This window comes from Mauremys reevesii, linkage group 5 (genome assembly GCF_016161935.1).
Source record: "Mauremys reevesii isolate NIE-2019 linkage group 5, ASM1616193v1, whole genome shotgun sequence".
In the NCBI taxonomy this organism is placed as follows: domain Eukaryota; kingdom Metazoa; phylum Chordata; order Testudines; family Geoemydidae; genus Mauremys; species Mauremys reevesii.
This window is the reverse complement of record NC_052627.1, coordinates 51,158,572-51,179,660: the sequence shown is the minus strand read 5'-3', so window position 1 is coordinate 51,179,660 and position 21,089 is coordinate 51,158,572. Positions and strand designations below refer to the sequence as shown.

General features: G+C 41.3%; 1 protein-coding gene across 2 annotated transcripts; it reads right to left on the bottom strand.

The window, feature by feature from the left end:
• Positions 1–223: 223 nt before the first annotated feature.
• On the bottom strand, positions 224–19,738 carry NOCT (nocturnin). 2 transcript variants are annotated; one of them, XM_039540631.1, is made up of 3 exons: positions 18,885–19,738; positions 3,913–4,182; positions 224–2,406 (listed from the first exon to the last, which is right to left on the bottom strand). In XM_039540631.1, the coding sequence occupies exons 1-3, from the start codon at positions 19,255–19,257 to the stop codon at positions 1,571–1,573; spliced, it is 1,479 nt and encodes a 492-aa protein (XP_039396565.1). In that variant the 5' UTR covers positions 19,258–19,738; the 3' UTR covers positions 224–1,570. The 2 variants fall into 2 exon arrangements, with proteins under 2 accessions (XP_039396565.1, XP_039396567.1); XM_039540633.1 differs by having other exon boundaries at positions 226–2,406; positions 19,227–19,734.
• Between the last annotated feature and the right edge of the window lie 1,351 nt (positions 19,739–21,089).

The window sequence follows — 21,089 nt, the reverse complement described above, 5'->3', positions numbered from 1 at the left end:
CAATTTCTGAAAAATATGTCTTTGAAAGTTGTGATACTCGGACACTTTAGCAAGAAGACATTACATTGATAATTATTTTAAAAAGACCATTTATTAATGTATCTGGAACACTTACAATTCAGAATGGGCCAGTAACATTACTTGAAATGAAATATTGCTTTAGCTTGGAATTGCCCTATGGATGGTTCCTTCCCCGCCCACCTCGACCCCCCTCAAAGTCAGCCCCATGGCTTCCTCACTCCAGCCACCATTCCTGCCCTCCTCACCCCTACTTTAACAACAACTCTCACTGCTGTATTCACAACCCATAGCTACAGGGCCTTCTTGGTGGAGAAACGCACTCCCCACTTAGCAAGGCTGGCAAGAGCTGCTTATACTAATATTTTTCTCTCTTCCACAATTTAAATGCATTGCTAAAGTTCCACTTACCCACAAAAAAAGAGAAACTCAAGACTGCTGCCAACCCTTTCTGTCCTGTGTTTTATAATGGCAGAGGCAGATCCATCAGTCCCTCTCAATACATTGTTTACCATTTTCTAAAAAAATGCCAGTGTTAAGTCTTCAAAATGCAATGCAACATACACAAAAAAAAAAAAAAAGGCAGGGGGAGTGGGGCTTAGCATGAAGATCGGACCTTTATCAAAACTGTTAGTAAAACTATGACAAGACTAAATAAGACTATAAATTTAAAACATTCAGAAATGTGTGGCATTAAACTGGCAAGCAAAATATTCCTGGATTAAATGTGTCCTTTGAAAGGAAGTACAGGGAAAATAGTAGTTAAAACTTTGTGTCTCTACAGGCCACATATGCATTGATGCAGGCACATTTTCTGCAAAACTGAAGGTACTACTACATCATACACTATGGTCAAGTCTCCTCTCGTAGGCACTCCTACTGGAGTTGGCTTTGCATCACATTACATGCTCTATGGAAGCTGCTATCAGTTCTTAAAACACAGATTAATTCTCCCATCTCAAATCATTTCAGAATTACTAGGGCCTTCCTAGATCTGCTTGTGTGTCTGAAATGCTTGTGTTTCCTACATTTAGGCTTAACACAACTTGGTCAATTGCATTGCTTACACATCAATATAAAAATAAATAAAAACACTTATATAGTCAAGCCTCTTACCCTTGTATGTGCACCAAGGGGAAAACATTAAAACTTGCCCTGTCAGCATGCTAATTTTGTTTGTTTACATATACACTGAATTCTTATCTTGAGAACTAAAGGCCTGAACATTCATTTCAGGATTGATTCAGTCCTTAAACAAAGGAGTGAATGAAAGGAGGAAGAACGCAGTTTCCCCTCCAATTTTCAAATTAAGCTGTGGCAAAGCACATGTTGAACAAAACCATCACAACTCAAAAATTGGCAGTCAACTCCTTTTTCCTCCTTTGGAGGCTTCAAATTATAAGGTTTGAATGGCAAAGTTACTTTCAAGAACATGCCTGAAAATATATTAAGCCATCCATATACCCCATCCTTAAGTAAATCCAACCTCATCAAAAGTTTCCTTAACAATGGGGAGTTAAGACACTGCAACACCATATGGAGGTTAAACAAGTTATAAAAGCCTGTCAGGGTCTTGATTAAAGCTGAAGTCACACACCAAAGACAGGTGGTCTGAAGGGTAATTGAAGGATGGCAGCCTGTTGGGTCCTATTTGTTCTTCAGTCAGCAAGCCAAGAGCAGAGTTTACATTTAAGGCATGCTGGGAATACCAGATATAATCCAGTGTGTGCCTGCACTCTCCAGAGGGCCGGATCTTCCATGTAGTGTAAGGAGGCTCTGATTGCCCATCTGCACTCAGCAGCTTGTAAGCACTATTCAGGTTGAGACTGGAGTTAGAGAATTCCTTGTAAACTTCTTCGGTGGGTTCTGCATTGAAGTCTCCACAGATTATTAGAGGGATCTCTGCTCCTTGGGTAATATTTTTTAGGTTCTGTAGAAGATCGCAGCCTTGTGCTGATCGAAATCTCTCCCAGCCAGTACGGGCTTTCAGATGAGTGACTGCAATGCAGAACAGCTTCCCAGTTTCAGTGCATCTCAGCGTCTGGGCTATGGCCACTTGGTTGGTTTTTAGCTTCATTGCCGTTAGACGGATATTAACACTGTTGATCAGTGTAAAGCGGTCCTTGAGAAAAAACAAGGCACAGCCATCTGGCCCATTGTTATGTTCCACATCTAAACAGGGGGACCATGGCTTAGGGAAGAAAGTACACTGGTAGCCTAGCCGACTAAGGAGTGGCTGAAAGGTATCAAAAAAATGGTCCACTTCTTGCAAGCACAAAATGTCTGGTTGGTATGCAAGGATTTCCTCCAGAATGAGGCATTTCCTTTCTTCCCACTTGAGAGCTTCCATGGGGCACTGAACGAAGTTGTCCTTGCCTTCTCCAAGAGCTGGAATGAAAAATTCATCAGTACCTATCAATTGCCAAAGAAAATCATCCCCTTCCTAACTGAGACTTGCATGGGCCTGTGAAAATAAGGGACTCCCTTGTAAACATACTGCCAGCTACAAGTAAGTAGTATACAGATTTCTACTCAAAATCTGGACCTAACCCCAAATGGATTTAAGGGTTAAGTTAATTTTAAGTGTGGTTTATAGGACATATTGTCTCCATTTTGTCAGGAGATTTTATTACCATACTTTGTAGGATACATGTGTGCAAAAGTTGTGGCATATACCTAAGTCATGGATACCAGACTGGATTGGAACTGCTGCTCCAAAATACCCAGTTACAAGTACTTGTGGCCACAGTTTGCAGGAGTGACTACTGATTTTGGATGCCCAATCTGAGATGCCTCAAAGGGGTGTTATTTTCAGAAGTGTCTGGTAAGAAAAACAAAAACAACCTCTACACACCGAGGCCTTTGTAAAGAAGTGTGTCACACAGGGCACCCCAAAAATTACAAGTTGCTTTAAACTAGATTAGCACATGTGGCTGCTACGTCATCTTGAAGGATTTCTTGTTAAGTCTCTTCCATGCTATTGTGTTTACGCTATCATTTGGAAGATGTTACAGGGCAGAAAGGACTCTGGATAGGAGAGCTATTTGACAACATTCTTAATCTCAATATGGTCTTTTCAAAAGTTAAAAAAAATGTGCAGAGAGAAGGGGAGATGAGGCCACTGTTCCCAGTTCAACCCTCAGCACTGAGTGCACAATATGGAAAATACCACTATAAACACAATTATTCCAGTTAATTATTTCACCTCAAATGTGCTTTTCCAAGTAGCAATAACCAAGACAAATGAAAAAATTCCTGGAATTCTGAACCAAGTTTAACTAGTTTTTTTGTGAATACATTGCCACAGGATGATCTGGATGTGTTATAATTCAACTTCAAAAGAAGTAGTACAGAGGGCAAGTCTACTTTTTGGAGGTCACTAAGGATCTAATAGTGGTGTGCATCTCAATGTAATAGGAGATGCCTCGGGGGAAGGGATAGCTCTGTGGTTTGAGGATTAGCCTGTTAAACTCAGGGTTATGAGTTCAGTCCTTGAGGGGATCTGGGGCAAAAATCTGTTTGGGGATTGGTCCTGCTTTGAGCAGGGGGTTGGACGAAATGACCTCCTGAGGTCCCTTCCACCCCTGATATTCTATTATTCACATTAAGATGGGGAGAGAGGAGTAGCAGCTTCAGTTTTATAAGTACAAGAAAAGGAAATGTTTGTGTGACTGTTGTGCAGGGAAGGTCACATGAATTCAGACCCAGAAGCTTTCTATTTTTGCTATTCCTTCAGAAATAGACATGTCTCTACCCTAACCCTCCCAATTCCATATATTTGTACTCTATGCAAACACACTATATCTACATTAAAAAAATACATATAATTCATTTTCAACAGTGTCTAGCTCCAAGGGGACTACCTCAAGTTGGAGATTTATACAAGGCTCATACCTTGCGCAAGAATGTTCCACTGCATGACCCTAATGGGACGATGGGTGCTGGTAGAATCTGCTCTCAGGTCTACAAAGTCTCTCTGGAGTCGGGGAGGGCGTTTTTGAAGAACTGCCTGGCATTCTTGAAGCAGATCTTTAGGATCTATGGGATCCAGCTGCTCCGAGTCTGACTGTTCCAAGTATTCCCGATGCTGGGAGGCAGCACTGCTGTTCAACGTCTTAGCAAGAGTGCTATATAGCCTGCTCGTACTGTCTCCCATGGAACACGCTGGAAAGAAAGAAGTGACAGTTCAGCATCAGGTATGATTAACCCCGCCTCCTTATTTTCAAATACAGGCTTGATCTTTCATCTCCCAAGTCAGAGTAGGCTAGTGAACCAACAGTAGTATTGCAAAAAGTCCAGAAACTTCTGGCATTTGCCCCTCACTGTATGGGAATGTTTCAAAGTGCTGCACAAAAAGTGCAGCTAGGGTTCTCTCAAAGTTCTGTTTTCTTACCTCTTCATAGCACCTTAAGGGGAACTGACAAGGCTTTTTAAATTTTAAAAAATCCAGTGAATACTAAGGGCTAATAGTTAGATTTAAGTTACAAATAAATGCATTCATAAACAAGGAATCCCACAGCATTTTAAGTTTCTTGCATAAATCGTATTTTTTGTCCCTCATTGTGGATCTTTGTCAGACACTTGCCCATATCTGGGTCTTGCCAGGTTGAGAGGTATATAGTGAACAGGTCTGCTGGTTCCTGGGACTATTTATTCTTGGACAGAAACCAAGAGACCAGCAGAAACTGGCTTCAAGATCCTCCCTCCCCATATTAGCACAATTCTCCAAAAACATTTTGTTATGACAATTCTTTTCAGCTTTTGAACTGAATAAGACCAAATTAAATGATCTTCAACTTTTCCAACCATTTCCTTATATAGCTTTGTCTAAAGGATTTTATTCACACTGTGTGGGCATGGTGTAAAAATCTGACAAATAGGGTTGACTCACTGTGTTGATGAGCTCCATCATAAACCAGCCACAGAAAAGTTGGGTGTGTGAACACACAACCCTATCATAGTTGTGCAAATTGCTAAGAGTGTTCTCCATACAGTAGCCTTCAACCTTTGCATCAGTTCCACTGGGACTCCATCTTCTCCTGACTGATCGTGCTGGGGGCTCTGCCTGTCTCCAGCACTCAGGACCCTGAGCTACCACCATCACCTGGGAACCCCGACCAGTTCAAGCCTCATGGAGTGGGTGAGATCCCCTTCTCTCTCTCTGTTTTCCTTTCTGCCTTAGGTATTAACCTTTAATAACGTATGTTATATTGGTTTAGCCCTTGTGTAGTTATCACTATTATTCAATAAATAACTTTTATGGTTAAGTTGGTCGCTTCACTCTCTCTTGCTGAACTTTACTCTTTTGTGTTTTTAGCTTCCCCCATTCACTTTACAGCAACACTTCTTTTACCTAAGCTAAAGATCCCTGCAGCACCCAAAATACTGTGGGGTTTGCTCATCAAGTAGGTTACTGCTAGTGCAATTGTGATGTGAGAGTGGGGATAGGGAAGTGCTGAATCTGGGATGCATAAGGGTAACAGCCTGACAGTGCTGATTGACCCAGTCCGCTCAGACTTGCTCTGTTAATGTATGTGTGGGTGTGTGTGTTCATCTGGCTCTGGGGTTGGAGAAACCCAGTCCTAGGGAACCTATGTCCTGCAGGATAGCTCCAATGGGAGGGAACTTGTAGCAGGGAGAAGCAGAGCTCCATATGAAAACACAAGTGACACAAGCAGTACATTGATAGAAGTACAGAACCGCCGCCCCCTGAAGAGTAACCCGAATAAATGAGCATACCCCAAAGTAATGGGCAAATCTGGTAACAGTGTCTAGGCAAACTGATCCACTTTTGGGGGAAAAAGTCACATTTTATCGCCCATCCAAACTTACCAGGGAGGAAAGAAAGCAAGGAAGGCCCAGGAAGAATGGGCAGAGGACAGTGACAGAGGATACTGAATGTGCTGTCATCACCTATGAAGAAGTACCGCTACTAGTGAGTGCCCATAATCAACGGAGGAGCTGGACTGCCCAATGTGACAGTGGCGCAAGAGGAACTAAGGTCTATGGTAATCTTAAATGTTAATTTTTTTTTTTAAAAGACTAATTTCCCAAGATGACCATGTTCCTTTAAATCCTAATGAGTATTTTAGTTTAATCTAATCCACATATCTTTAGGTTTGCTCCCAGGGCCATGTGGAACCAAACCAAACATCTAGAGATGTTCAGCCACTTTCTGTTCAGCTTGTTATAAAACCAGAATGTCATGATGACTTGCTTGACTAGAGCCCTAGTTACCATTCACTTATCATTACCTGTTAAACCTGCTAGAAAAGGGACTGAAAGTCAATTGTGCTTCTCTTCTGAAGAGTACATAAAAGTGGCACCTTCTTACTCCACAAGATCTGCTCCTTGTGTAATCACACTTGCTGTCTTTCATGACAAAAAAGTGTTAACTTTCTACTCACGTTAGCCTTGCAGAGGCAGAACAGCTAAGAAGGTTCTGTTCTCTTCCGCACCAACAGAATGGTTTTGGTCATTTCAGATAGTTATACCCATGGCTTTAATGGGCTTGCTATGGAATTGCCAGAGGTCACTAACAGCATAATTGTATCTGCAGAGCCTTTTACGCCTTGATGATGTGCAAGAAGGAAAGAAATCATCTTGATTCTGAAAGCCCAGGATTAGTCTGCAGGGCTGACAACTAGAAACTCCCACTTCCCCCCCTTTTAATTTATAAACTGATCATATTTGATATGGAAACCTAGAGAAACATGGTGCAATCCTCTGCCCCTTCCATTCCCTCCCACCCAGTACCTTTGCAGAGTAGAAACTGTGTTAATCTTACTGGTCTGCAGTTTCCTGGATCCAGTGGTGCTTAGGTGACTCATGGGAGGGACACAAAGGGGGGGGGCACCAGCTAAGGGGGTGTCACAACCCCTCACGTGACTCCTCCCTGCCCCTGTGCTCTCCCCATCCCATGTTATCTGGGCAGGGGTGGGGTGGGGGACCTCTGTCCTCTGCGCTGGATACAGACTTCTGAACTGCAGGGCTTTCCGGAACCACAGCAGTGAAAGGAGCAGAACGTGGGGCCACCGGCCTCCTCTGGCATGGCTGTATCGCCCCCAGCCCTTCCATGCAGCTGCATCTCCTGTCTGAGGTCTGTACAGCCCTGTGGAAGACGGGCAGCACAGTTGTGCCGGAGGAGCTGCTGGCGTGGGGCTGCCTGGCAGCCCCACATTCTGCTCCTGTGTCTTTCCGGTACAGTGTACCAACAATCAATATCTTAAGGGTACAGCATACCATACTGTACTGCCCTACTTGCACCACTGCCTGGATCATTCCTCAATACAACTTCCCCTTTTTGTTCTGTAAGAGTAGATATGATGTTTACCATTTTACAACTGTACCTTTCCTCTGTACTTTCTCTAGAATGACCACCAATTCTGGTGCTACTATTATTCTGTACTACAGTAGGTCCCACTGCACTGTATAAATATAGTACAATACAGTCCCTGATCCAAAAAGCTTACTAGTTAAATAACTTTCTGCTTTAGCATTCTAGTGTAAATTTTAAATCAGGTCTTGCCTATTTAAATACGTTCCTGCTGTCTAGGTGTTTTTTAAATCTATTCTTTCCCTACTGTGCCTTTCCTCTACTTATAGTATTATTATCTGGATTGTGAAATACCTTTCTGTAAAGGATTTCAGCTTTCTTCTCCTTGTAATCCGTTGCTCCTCCTGATCAAGCAGCAGATTTATACTTTAATTATAAAAAAAGAAAAGTGGTCTGACCTTCTACACTGGAGGAAGCGGATGCCTCTCCCGCAACAGATTCTTTGCAGAACTGGCTCTCTCATTTTTTGTTTACCATGAAGACAAATAAGATTACACAGAATATTTTTAAAATTCTGATATTTACTAGTAGTGTAAAAGTAATATAGCAGGTTGGGTACTTCAAGCTTCTGGTAGAACTTAAAGCCTCATATAGCTGTTAAAATTAAACATCAAGTTTAAATACATTAAAAAAATAACTGGTTATTTATACATCCTCTTCTTTCTCACAGAAATATATGGAGATGCTGTCTTACAGCTGCCAGATACCTGGTTAACTATATAAAATATTTACTAGTTTGTACATACGTGGAAACTTCTAAACACTTCCAGTATTACCCAAGAGCAGTGCTTAATTGGTGCTGGGTCTTGCTAGGGCTCAGACCCAGCACCTCTAGGTTGGCAGTTTGTAGCCCTGGCCCTATGGGCTTTGCATGTCAGTTATGAAAGTAAGAAAATTGCTTGAGCCCTGGCACCTAATGGCTTGAGTCCTGGTCCCTCTTTCATTACAAATTAAGCACTGCCCAAGAGCTCAGCGTTTAAGCTGAGCACAGGTTTTGCAATACTCCAACACAATTCCAAAACAGTAAACAAAGAGAATAGTTATCTTGCATACACACCTGCTAAGCTGCAAGGATGCACCAGTGCCAATGCAGTAAACAAAGTTAAATGGTGAAAGGTACATAAATGTGAGTCCTAACATCACATGACCATTCTTTATTGAACAAACTAGTCAAGTAGGGACATCTAGTGGCCTTTGGCAGAATTGCTTCAAACAATCAAGACTAGCGTGGAAAATATTTTTGGTTAAGTGGTTAACTTTCATAGTTAAGCTAAACTAAATAGGCTATTACAGTGACCAATATGCTGAGTCAAGAAAGATTCTTGAATGAAATTTTTTCTTATGCTTGTTAGTCAACACATGAGCATTATGGACTGCTTTAGTACCAAAAGATGAGGAACTTGAACATTCATCATGTTAGAAAGTATTCTGTATTATAACAGTGGCATAAGAGTGACTGCAATAGAGATTACAGTGAACACATGCTCATTATAACCTCAGAACATATATTCATAACTTTTTTAGAAGTCTCTTTGGGCTGAAAGTTTTTCAGGTTTTGTCTTGACCCAAAGTGAGTATTTTTTGGAGAGTTTGAGGAAAATAATTCAAAAGAGGAATAGATTTAAGGGGTCAAAAGAGATTATTTTTCTGTTCAAACATAAGAAGTAGTTGAGATTAGACACTGTTCTTGTGTCTACTAAGAGAACTAGAATGTATACAGATTGTGTCTAGGATAATAAATTAAAATCTTACCAGTGAACAAGTTTAACACCACAACCACATCATATGCAGCATGATACTGCAACATCTTTAAATTCCAAGTAATGTTTTTCTAGAGGCCAATCAAAATATTTTGGCTGATGTTTATTCAGCATTTTAGATTTGTAAACTAGCCAGATCACAGCTGATAGCCTGTCAGCTGTAAAAAAAAGCCAGTAAGCCAAGTTAGAGTGCTGTATTACAGGAATCCTGGTCTCTCCTTGTCCCCTATTTATTTAAATTAGGGGAATTCCCCTAAGTCCTCTGCATCTTAATAATGCTTGTAATCAGGGAACAGTAATGCTTTCCCAGAAGCAGCTGTTGGTAGCTAGCAAGTTCCCAAGTTTCTCTGTTTGTTATTTCTACGGTGCCATATGGGCACCTGGCATTTAGACAAGTACAGGGTCCGTGCCCTGAAGAGCTCACAATTTAGATTAACTGAGCTAAAGCATGTCAGTTGCTCTCCATATCTTCAGTAATTAACAGGACAGTATAAAGTTTTTGAACTGCCCTTTTGATGAAGTTCACCATATCACAAAACACCTACAGGGAGAGAAGAGTCACAATTAAGTTTGTAGTTTAGTCATGGGCTGGTTAACATGGAGGTGACATTCTTAGGGTGATGCTGCAGTCAGGAACACCATCTCGGCAAGTATTCTTCCCATGACTGTCCTACAGCAGAGATAGCGTACTCTCAACATGGTGGGAGTGGTAGAACGTGTCTAGGAATCTGGGTGCAAGTCCAAGTTTGCACATGGCATCTAGTGATACCAGCAGAAGACATGATTTCCTAAGAATGCCATCAGAGAGCAGTTCATAGGTTTCATATTAACAACATGATTACAAGTGTGCTTGAAAGATCACTGTTGAAATCTCCAGATAATCTATGTAGATACGTAGGAGCACTTCTTGAGCCATGTCCACTGATTTCTGGGCAGAGAGACTGGTGCTCTGCTCCACCCCCTCCTAACCTTGAGAAGAAATAGGGTTCGAGACAGCCCTCACCTCATTCACTGCACAGATTTTATGGAACACAGGGAGGCAAAGGGCTCTCTCTGCAGGAGCTCAGCCTCATTCACTGCATATCTTGTATCTATAAATGGCTTTTCTGGACAGCACAAATTAGTAGAAGATGCTAGACTTGTATCTAAAGTTCTAGTAGATCATATAATGTTTCTGACTGAGAAACAGTATGGTCAGTTAATCAGATAGAATGCTGCATATTTAACTACCCTCGCTTGGGACAACAGCAGGGCTTGAACCCTGGACCTTCAGCATAAAATCAAGCACCTACTTAAAGTACTTTCCATCCATTAGCTGGAAGCAACAACAGTCTAACCAGCCTTTGATAAGGACCAACCACTATAGGGGACAAAGACACACACACACTTAGCATGTGTAACACATGTACCAAGGCCTTATCTTGACTAGGAAAAAGGCATGTTCTTAACTCATGCTAGCTAGCACATGATAGCTAACATGGGTTAAAATCCTAGTGACGACAAAGCAGTTTGTAGTTCAACGGAAGTTAGCAGATCAAGGTAAATCCTAGGCTCCTCCATAGCATGTTGAGGTAAAGACTATGGGGGAAGCCTACGACTTACCTTGACCTGCTAACTCTCATCGAACTACAAACTGCTTTGTCTGCACTGGAATTTCAACCCATATTAGTTACCATGTGTTAGTGAGGAGTTAAAAATGGACCTTTTTCTTAGTGAAAATGCACCCCGAGGGGGAGAAGTTGGCATTTACTGACTTAACTACTTATCTGTGCAAACTTATATGGTCTCAACATAGTTCTTGATGTACTTTGATCATGTCTTTCAAGACAGCCTTTTAAATTGCAGTGTAATGTTTTTGCCTTTGAACTGCCTGATAGTTTGAAGGTTTCAGAGTGGTAGCTGTGTTAGTCTGTATCAGCAAAAAGAACGAGGAGTACTTGTGACATCTTAGAGATTAACAAATTTATTTGGGCATAAGCTTTCGTGGGCTAAAACCCACTTCATCAGATGCATGCAGTGGAAAATACAGTAGGAAGATATATATACACACAGACAACATGAAAAAATGGGTTTGCCATACGAACTCTAATGAGACTAATCAATTAAGGTGGGCTAATTAATTAATTTGCAAACTGGACACCATTAAATTAGACTTGAATAAAGACTGGGAGTGAATGGGTCATTACACAAAGTATTTAGTATTAGTATTTCCCCATACTAATTTTTTCCCCTACTGTTACTCACACCTTCTTGTCAACTGTTTGAAATGGGCCATCCTGATTATCACTACAAAAGTTTTTCTCTTGGTAATAGAATTGATTAGTCCTGTTAGAGTTGGTATGGCAACACCCATTTTTTTATGTTCTCTGTGTGTGTGTGTGTGTATATATAAAATATCTTCCTACTGTATTTTCCACTGCATGCATCTGATTAAGTGGGTTTTTGCCCACGAAAGCTTATGCCCAAATAAATTAGTTAGTCTCTAAGGTGTCACAAGTACTCCTTGTTCTTTTTGATGGTTTGAAGAGTTTCTTGGGGGAAGCCCAGACAGACCCCATACAGCAGAGCCAAAACGAAAGCAGAGGAAAAGGGTAGAAAAAGAGACATTCTGATTAATTGTTAAAGCATTTAATGGGACTGTCCCGTGAATTTTGGAAAATAATTTCTGGCCTAGAGAAATCTGATAGCCATAATTTTACATATCGATCATTATCTTGACATCTACCCTGATGTTTTCTCCCCAGTGATGCAATGCACAGACCATAACTTAGATTTTCCTCAGAACTTTGTTTTGTACATAACACACTGTCCACAATATCAGACAACAAGTAAAATGTCCCTGAAGCACTTTGGAAAATTCTACCCCTAAATTGAACATGATGGACAATGTGTCATGTACAAGACAAAGGTCTGAGGACAATCTAAGTGGTTAAATTGGCACTGCTAAGCTATTAGGCTCCTAAATTACTCAGGAGTTTTTGAAAATTTTAACCCTAGGTGCTGGACTTTATTTTAAAGTCTGTTGTTCAGCCCACCAATCTAGTTCGGTCTGATTAAGCAGGTTGTTCAACAGCACTTATGGTAAATGACCAGAGATTTGAATAGTTTCTTCCTTCTATTCCAACTTGTTCATACATAGTAAGCAAAAGTCATTCCCATAAAATAAGCAGCTGAGTTCAATTACTAGAACACCTCTTGGGCTGTAAATTGCCACAGACAGCTAGTTATGCAAGAAGTTTACACAAGTTATTATGGATAATTTAGAGATAAGAAACAGATGTTTCTATTTGGAGTGAAACATGTTTAACTAAAGCAAATGTTTCTTTAAACTGAGAATACTAATTCACAAAAGAAAGCTTTGTTTCCACAATAGACCCACAGCTCTCTGTCTCCTGTTCCCACAAGGAACTGGCTGCAGTTTCAGAAATCCTTTCCACCCATATCAAGTCTGTGCCTGTCTGCCTCAGAAATGACAAATCTAGGAAAAATTATTCAGAACACCAATCACATTGCTGCTGCTCTCCGTTCAAGAGTATGTGAGGAGATCGCAGCTGAAGTCACCTAAGCCATAAATTGAAGACAACACCTTGAAAGATTTAGTGTCCATGTAACCCACACACCTTCTAGGTGTGGTGTTCTGTCCCCTCTAGTGACACCGAGACCACTTAGAGATTAATGAGTCTGATAGCTTTAGCTAAAAGCCATGTGACTTATGCAGTAAGTCTGTCAGCATTACAAGTGGGGGCTTGTGCAGGATATCAACTGGGAAGCCTTTGAAGCTTAGGACATGCTTCCTTTTTCTTCTAGTTTTTATCAAAGTTTTCGCTTTTGTTTATTAGAGGGCTCCCTTTTAATAGATCTCACCTCAAAAAGGAGGATGGCATAAGAGATGCTCTTTTTTCTACCACTACAATTAATCCCTTTTATTAAGAGTGTATTTAATAAGAATTCATGCCAACAACCAGAGAAAAATTGATCTTGTATATAAGAGTCCAATTCAGTATCTTTACCCCAACCTGGGACCTCTGGAACTTAGTATATGAGCCTCTACTGCATGAGCTAAAAGCCACATGGCTCTTAGCTAAGGCTATAGCAGACTCATTAATCTCTAAGTGGTCTCGGTGCCACTAGCGGGGACAGACAGCACACCTAGGAGGTGTGTGGGTTACATACATCATGCACCTCATCTCACATTCAGCAACCCATGTAAATTAGGATAACTGAAGCCAATGGAGTTACACTAGCATAAGAGAAACAATCAGGACCCAGGTCTTCAGCAAGAGAGTAATTATAGTGCTCTCCAACTATGCAATATAGTGCATTTCAGAACAGGCATAATGCAAATTCTGCTCCTGTCAGGTGAAGTGAAGCACAATTTCAGTAGCAGATCTAGAAGGAAAAGGATAGCTATCCCTGATAATCCGAATTTTCAAAAGGAGATCAGCTTTTCCTGTTAAAAAAAAACAAAACTCGGGTAACTGTGGCTGCTAGAGGTGGGCTCTTGTTTCTTCTAACAAGAGCATGGCTTCACTGAAGCCAGGTTATTTGGCCTCTCCCAGACTTAAATTGAACCAACTACTGCTCTGTGAATTACACAGTATGAGGAGCTATGTACTGGCCACTTATTTACATCAGGAAACAGTTATCTGCTCTGAAGTTCCACAGCCCTTGGATGTACAATACCAAATTTATTCTTCAGCTTCCATGGCAGACTGATTTAAGTCAAAGTGATTTAATCACAAATTTAGATCAGCAAGCAAGAAACCTTATTTACATAATAGATTTTAATCATAGCTTGCATTAGTATTTTTATTTTTCTGAAGAAAGGCTGATTCTCCATGGTTGGTAACCATTAAAACATGCTGATTTGCAACTAAATGTAGCCTTTGAACTAAATTTGGTGCTCTTCTGGCAATCCAAGATATAATTATTTAAATGTGTTAAGAGATAGTGTATATCTATTTATTCAGATTCTCAGTTTTTATATTGGAAAATAGTGATTGATGCACTTCTTATTTATTAGATTATTTTCTTACTTCTGATTTGTCTCAGGCTCTGCAGGGATGGAAATTCAAATTCAATTTAAACGCTTAAAACAGCATTTTATGTTTTTCTTATTAAAGAAAATATCAGGGGGTAGCCGTGTTAGTCTGGATCTGTAAAAGCAGAAAAGAGTCCTGTGGCACTTTATAGACTGTCTGTTAGTCTATAAGGTGCCACAGGACTCTTTGCTGCTTTTATTAAAGAAAACTACCTTAAATGTGCTGGATACACAAGAAAAACATTTATTAAAACATGCTTTGCATTTAAAAATAACTAAACAAAGGAAGTAGGACCTGCAGTTAGTGAACTGAACTGGTTATTTCTATTCACCATGTCCTTCAAAATTTTAGAATTAGTAGATCTCATCTTCTCACACCCAGTTTTATTCTTACATTTTATTCTTAAAGCTTTCCTGTTTTTTTCAGCTCACAGTGGTTTCTTACCTTTGAATCAACTGATCACAGAACTGAACTATTTAAACTGAAATGAAGAAAATCTTCTCTCTGCATCTGCAGAAGAAGCTACTGCTGACAAAAGCTGGGATACTACTTCAACAAACTCTAGCTCCAGATGCTTAGTGAGTTCCAGTACTTCTGCCAGTTCAGTGCTTTGACTTTCTTTAAACTACTGGCACCAAATATATACTACTTAATATTTTTTTGTATTTAAAGATTACTAGATTATAAGTAGTTTAGGCCTTAGCATAAGCTGTCAATTTCAAATTTAATTTTGAATAGGTTTATTTTTAAAAAATAAACTTGTATTTAATTTAAAATAAAAATATATTTTTTCATTTAAAACAAACAAACATTGATTTTTATCCACCCTATCAGCTTCCAGTGCTGACCCTCTTGAATGGCCATATCCTAGCGAGAGTCAAGACTTGACGTGTCTATTTTGGCAGAACTCCTTGGGCGTTTCTTCTGAGTAAGAAATGAAAAAGTATCTGGCCCCACCAATGCACTCTTCTATACTCCTGTGGCATTTTAAAAACAAGGTTTGTATTTTCAAACTAAGACACTTATGAGAAGAAAAAAAAAAAGTTAGGAGAAGGATAAAAAATGAAAAGGTTTCAGAGTGGTAGCCATGTTAGCCTCTATCAGCAAAAAGAACAAGGAGTACTTGTGGCACCTTAGAGACTAACACATTTATTTGGACATTTGTTAGCCTCTAAGGTGCCACAAGTACTCCTCGTTCTTTTTAAAGAATGACAAGTTACTCCTGCATACAATCAACTGCCCAGATCTACACTGCAATTATAAAGGAGCAGCCTACTTTTTTTTTTTTTTTTTTTTTTAAAGTTCTTGCTCAAGTACTTCTGGTTTCTGAAGGAAAAATAAGCATATAAAGTAAATCTTAAACCCCCAGATGAGTGTCACTCTGAAGATCAGAGATCTGTAACAGTACAACATGGGAAGTTATTGGTAGGAAATGTGATTGGCCTAAAATCTCCCACCCCTCACAATTTGAGATATGTAACCCATGCTTTCAAGGGAGATTGAGAAACTCGGCTCTGTTTCAGAACCTGAGCCTTCCTTTAATTCAAGGGGATGGGGGTAACCTCACAAAACCAGAAAGTCACACATTCCATTTTGTTTTTTGTTAATCTAAATCATAATCTAAGTAAATTAGGTCCTATTCCTGCAACTGGCTTTCCAATGGAGAGCCAACTGCAGGATCCAGGCATTAGTTATCAGAGGCCTGAAGAAGCCTGTAAGTCACTCTCACTAATAACATATCTTTAAAAGCCACATAACTTGAAGTATCAGAGAGGTAGCCATGTTAGTCTGGATCTGTAAAAAGCTACAAAGAGTCCTGTGGCACCTTATAGACTAACAGAAGTATTGGCACATAAGCTTTTGTGGGTGAATACCCACTTTGTCAGATGCATACCTTGAAGTATTTCTGTCATTATACATTGGAAACCACATGTCAAACACTGTACTTCAGGGCTCAAAAATGGTCTGTAGTTGGAGATATATAGTCTCAGGCACTACATTTCCTATTGTTACATATAGACAACTGCCCTGCCCTCTGCATTAGTGAGATGTCTTTGCTAGTGTATTATTTTTAAAACATTAATATAGTACAGTATTTATTTCTAGTACTTTTTTTTTATCCTTTCTAGCCAACATATTTATTGAGTCCTTGTTTTCTGGAATTTAAAGCTTTGTCATAAAAATCCATTCCAGGGTGAAATTTTGCACACAATGTCAGCCCATGATCCACTCAACTCTGTACCCCCAATCCAAGCTAATTCAAAATATTATTAACTTAACAGGGAAAAAAATCTGGATATTTAGGTTTTTATGTGTTATTGTCCATAGATCTATAGAACAACTTCAGGGCTCAGCAAAGGTAGTAATATGTGCCAAGTGGTGGCATTAGCAAATATTAAGACTCAGTCCTTCAGCTTACTCCACTACTGGGGTGCCATTCAGGTGCAATGGTCCACCTGCGTGGAACCAGTTGTATAATTGGGGCACAAGTGAGACTGATACAACTCCCAGTGAAGTCAGTGGAAAGACTCAGACTTAATCAGGAGTTGGATCAGTCCCCAAAGCAAAATAGTCAGCATACTATAAAATTGATTAATTTAACTATTTACAACCTGCAGCCTGATCAGCATACAACTGAAGCCCATATGTCATCCTGAGGGTCGGAACTAGAGAGGGACACTTGCTGTGGGCACAGAGCTGGCAGGGGTGGGGTGCAAAAATGGGATGGTGCAGGATCAGCCCCTGGCAGGATCGGGTCCAGAAGCATCACCCCCATATCCCACAGGATTGCGGGTTCAGTGACCCTGGCTGGAGTAGACTCCCGAGCACTAGGACCTCAGCGGCAGGTGGGAAGGGTGGGCTGCATGACTGAGTTATATGCAGCCAAGATAGATGACCAATGAGCATGGGGATGGGGGTACAGGGGCATGGGGAGAGGGTGCAGCCGGTGCATGTGGGACAGACTCTAGGTGGGGACTGGTGGCTGGGAGGGGTTGAGTGCTGAGGGGCAATCTTTGGGGGCATGGGGATAGTTGCTGGCTTTGAGGCCTAGATGCTGGAGGGGGCAGTCCCGGGGGCACGGGGTATTCTGCCCTGGACAGGGCACCCAGCCTCTGCAGGGCAGGCACGTGTGCCAGCCCAGTGTTGGGGGGGGGGCCTCACTGGATGCTGGGGGAACAGTCCCAGGGGGGTTGGGTGATAGGGGGTATTCCCTAACTGGGAAGGGGCAGTCTGGGGACAGTCCTGGGCTGGGTGCATGGGGGGCAGTGTTCCCCATCTTTGCAGGCAGGCTATGCATCCATGCTCTCCGAGCGCTTAGTTAATGTTTTGACTTATTTTGCTAATTTAAAATGCTCTTGTTAGACATTTGCCAGTGTTGAAATGAAAGGTACTATATCGATTTGAATTATATTGCTGTCACATAATAAATACTAAACCTTGTATTTTTTTTTGCAGATGGAGAGGTGGTGTGTGTGTGTATATGGATGCAGCCCACATTGGTGAATAGGTTGAGAACCTCTGATTTACAGTCTGAATGTCAGTCTGAATGTCATTAAGGATTAAACTTTATACCTCTGCAGTACAACTATACTAGGACTGTTAGAAATGGGCCATCCTGATTTATACTACAAACGTTTTTTTTTCTCCTGCTGATAATATCCCACCTTAATTGATTACTCTTGTTATAGTTAGTATGGTAACACCCATTTTTTCATGTCCTCTGTGTGTGTGTATATATCTATATATCTATCTATCTTCCAACTGTATTTTCCACTGCATACATCCGATGAAGTGGGTTTTAGCTCACGAAAGCTTATGCTCAAATAAATTTGTTAGTCTCTAAGGTGCCACAAGTACTCCTCATTCTTTTTAATTACACCAGCACAGTTATTAGTCTAAACAAAGCCTAATATTGCATGTAGAAACAAGTTTTGTTTTTGCTTTTTAAGGGAAGTTGACTGCAAAAAAGCTAGATCAAAATATGCAAGGTCTTATGTGCATATTCATTCAAGTGAGCAAATACAGGCTGAAATGCCCTAGCTCTGATCTTCTCTTTCACCACTTGTGTACAAGAATGATCAAGTTTGAGAACAGACCATTTATGTTCTTAACCATACAGTGACGATACCAAGGCATGAAGTGGGTGAGGATGTATCAAGAAGTTTTAACTCTAAATATCTTGCGTTTTATAAGTGTGACTCGAATGTTAAAGAAAAGCACTGGCCTGAAATTTAAAGTTGCAAGAAGTAAGGTTCTAGAGAGACCAAGAAACATAAGTCTCTGTGGATCTTTTTAAACTTCCTCTTTTAAACATATTACAGTCTGGGAGAATTTATAAATTCCTCTACAGTGTTTTCAACTAAAAATCATATTAGCACCTGGCTAGAACATGGAGAGCCATAAAGTGAAACTAGCTAAAAAACTAAGAATACATTATTTTAATCAACGGGGCAAGATTGCATAAAATAAAAATCAGTGATCAGTGTGAAAAGTAAATTTGATTTAAAAAACACACTCTCTTAATCTATGGCTTTCTTGGAACATTTTTTTAATCTTTCGGAGAAAGATTAGGTTTTTGTTTAAATCCACACCGTATTCCTTTAAAACCAGCCTACACTGGGTTTATGGTGAGAAAAATTATTAGTTCCCTGTGTCCGGGATTAGAACGTTCTAATGCCCACATTCCTTCCATGGAAGCTTCAGACCCCGAACATTCTAAACACTCACCTGCTCGGGAACTCGCAACACCTGGACCTACAGCTGCAGAACACTGGCCGGCCGAGGCCCCTTGGTGACAGCAACCACTGCGAGGCGAGGCAGAGGAGGAAGAGCCAAGGAGTGCAGACGGGGAAAGGGCTCTCTTCACCGGAGCAGGAGATCGGAGCAGCAGCAGGGGCGACGAGGAGGTGGTGGTGCAAGGGGCACAGCAGAGAGTGGACAGGGCCGAACACAAGGACCTAGCAGGACTCTGATACATAATCCCGCTGCCCCCCAAAAAAGCTAGACGAGGGCACCAGAAAGCTGCTGAGTGTGGAAGGCTTGACGGACCGGAGTGCGGGGTTGGCTCACCTGCTGCCGCTGCGGGCTCCTCCTCTAGCATTAGCTGCCCGGCCAGATGTTAGTGGGACGCCACAGACGTACACAGAGGGGAGAAGGGGCCGGTGCTGCTCAGACACGGCAGGAACAAAGGCCGCCCCCCATCTACGCAGCAGCTTCTCCGTAGCTAGTTCCCGTTATTACCCACGCCTCCAGCTCCTAACGCGGGGGACTCCGGCTCCCAGCGTCTCTGAAACATCCGGCAGCGACCAGCGCTGAGCGCAGGGGAGGGGAGCGCCCACGCAGACTCCGCTCCGCTGAAGCAAGCCTGGACTAGACGGGCTGGGACTTCTCTCGTGTGGCCCGGTGTTACCGGGCTGCAGGCGGCCTTTCGCTGGACAAGAGGGGGTTGGTGAGCCTGTCTGGAGCCGGGCCATTTACAATCCACCCCTCTGCCGTTTGATGACATGGGCTTGCCCGTAAAGGGTTCCCGAAACCAAGCTCTGCAGTTGACATCACACAGAAAGAGAAAGCTGGTGGCCCGGCGGTGAATGACTGGGTGGGAGGGATGTAGGGGAAAGGTGGGCGCATAAATAGCCCGTGACGGAGGCGCTACAGCTGACTAGATGGAAAGGAAGCGTAATGCTGTGTCACGCTGGAAATCAGCTGACTTTGAAAAGCAAACTGTTCCAAAACCCACTCTCCTGTGTTTGCCTTTGCCCTGACTTGGATCCGTTTCCATATTGGTCAGTATCCTTCTATAGTGCTGGCCTCTAAGTTTGCCAGAGCTTTGCATTTAGGTCCCTTTTCAGTATTGCTACTTTGTGGATAATCTAAGCACTATACCCAGATGTAGAGACACTCTTTTCTCTCCCTATTTATTATATATATTTTTGTAACAGCTTTAATAATGTTAAGGATTTTGGTAATTCACATTTGGATGACTTCTTGCCTTTGTAAAAAGTGACATAAAATAGTCCTGTGAAGTTTTTCAGTGAAGTGACATACACACAGCACCATCAAGTGTGTATCCATCATAGTAATACTAAGTGCTTCCATGGGCGGAGCTGGGTGGGCACATGGGAAGGTGTTTTCCCCCAGGCCTCAGGCAGGCAGCCTGAGCCTTCAATGTAAGGAGTTCTGCAGAGGAGTCAGGAGACCTGCTGCTCCCAGCTTGTACCCCTGAGGCTGGGAGTCAGAATTTTGTTTATAAACAGAGTGATTAAGTTAAGAAAGAGTTGTTAGGTCGATTCCTAAAGTTAAATGATCAGTCCCAAGCTTGGTGAATTATAAATAGTAAGTAGCCTAAATGGTAGAGAGTAATTGTAGATTTTTGTACAGTTGTTCCAAGTGTTGTATTCAAGAGATGGTAACAAAGTTGCTAATATCTTTCTTTGAGAAGATAACTGACTTTTTAGACAAAGGAAATGCAGTAGGTCTAATTTACCTGGATGTCAGTAAGGCACTTGATACATTTCTACATGAGAAATTAATTAGTTAAATTGGAGAAGATGAGGATTAATGTGAGAACTGAAAAGTGGATAAAGAACTAGTTAAAGGGAAAATTGCAACGGGTCATCCTGAAAGGTGAACTGTCAGGCTAGAGGAGGGTTACTAGTGGAGTTCCTCAGGGATCAGTCTTGGGACCAACTTTATTTAACATTTTTATTACTGACTGTGGCACAAAAAATGAGGATGTGCTAATAACTCTTGCACATGACACAAAGTTGGGAGGTATTGCCAATACCAAGGAATACCAGAATATCATACAAGAAGATCTGGATGATCTTGTAAACCCGAATAATAGAAATGGGATGACATTTAAAAGTGTAAAGTGCCAGGTCATGCATTAAGGCCTAAAAATAATTTTTGCTAGAAGCTAGGGATTTATCGATT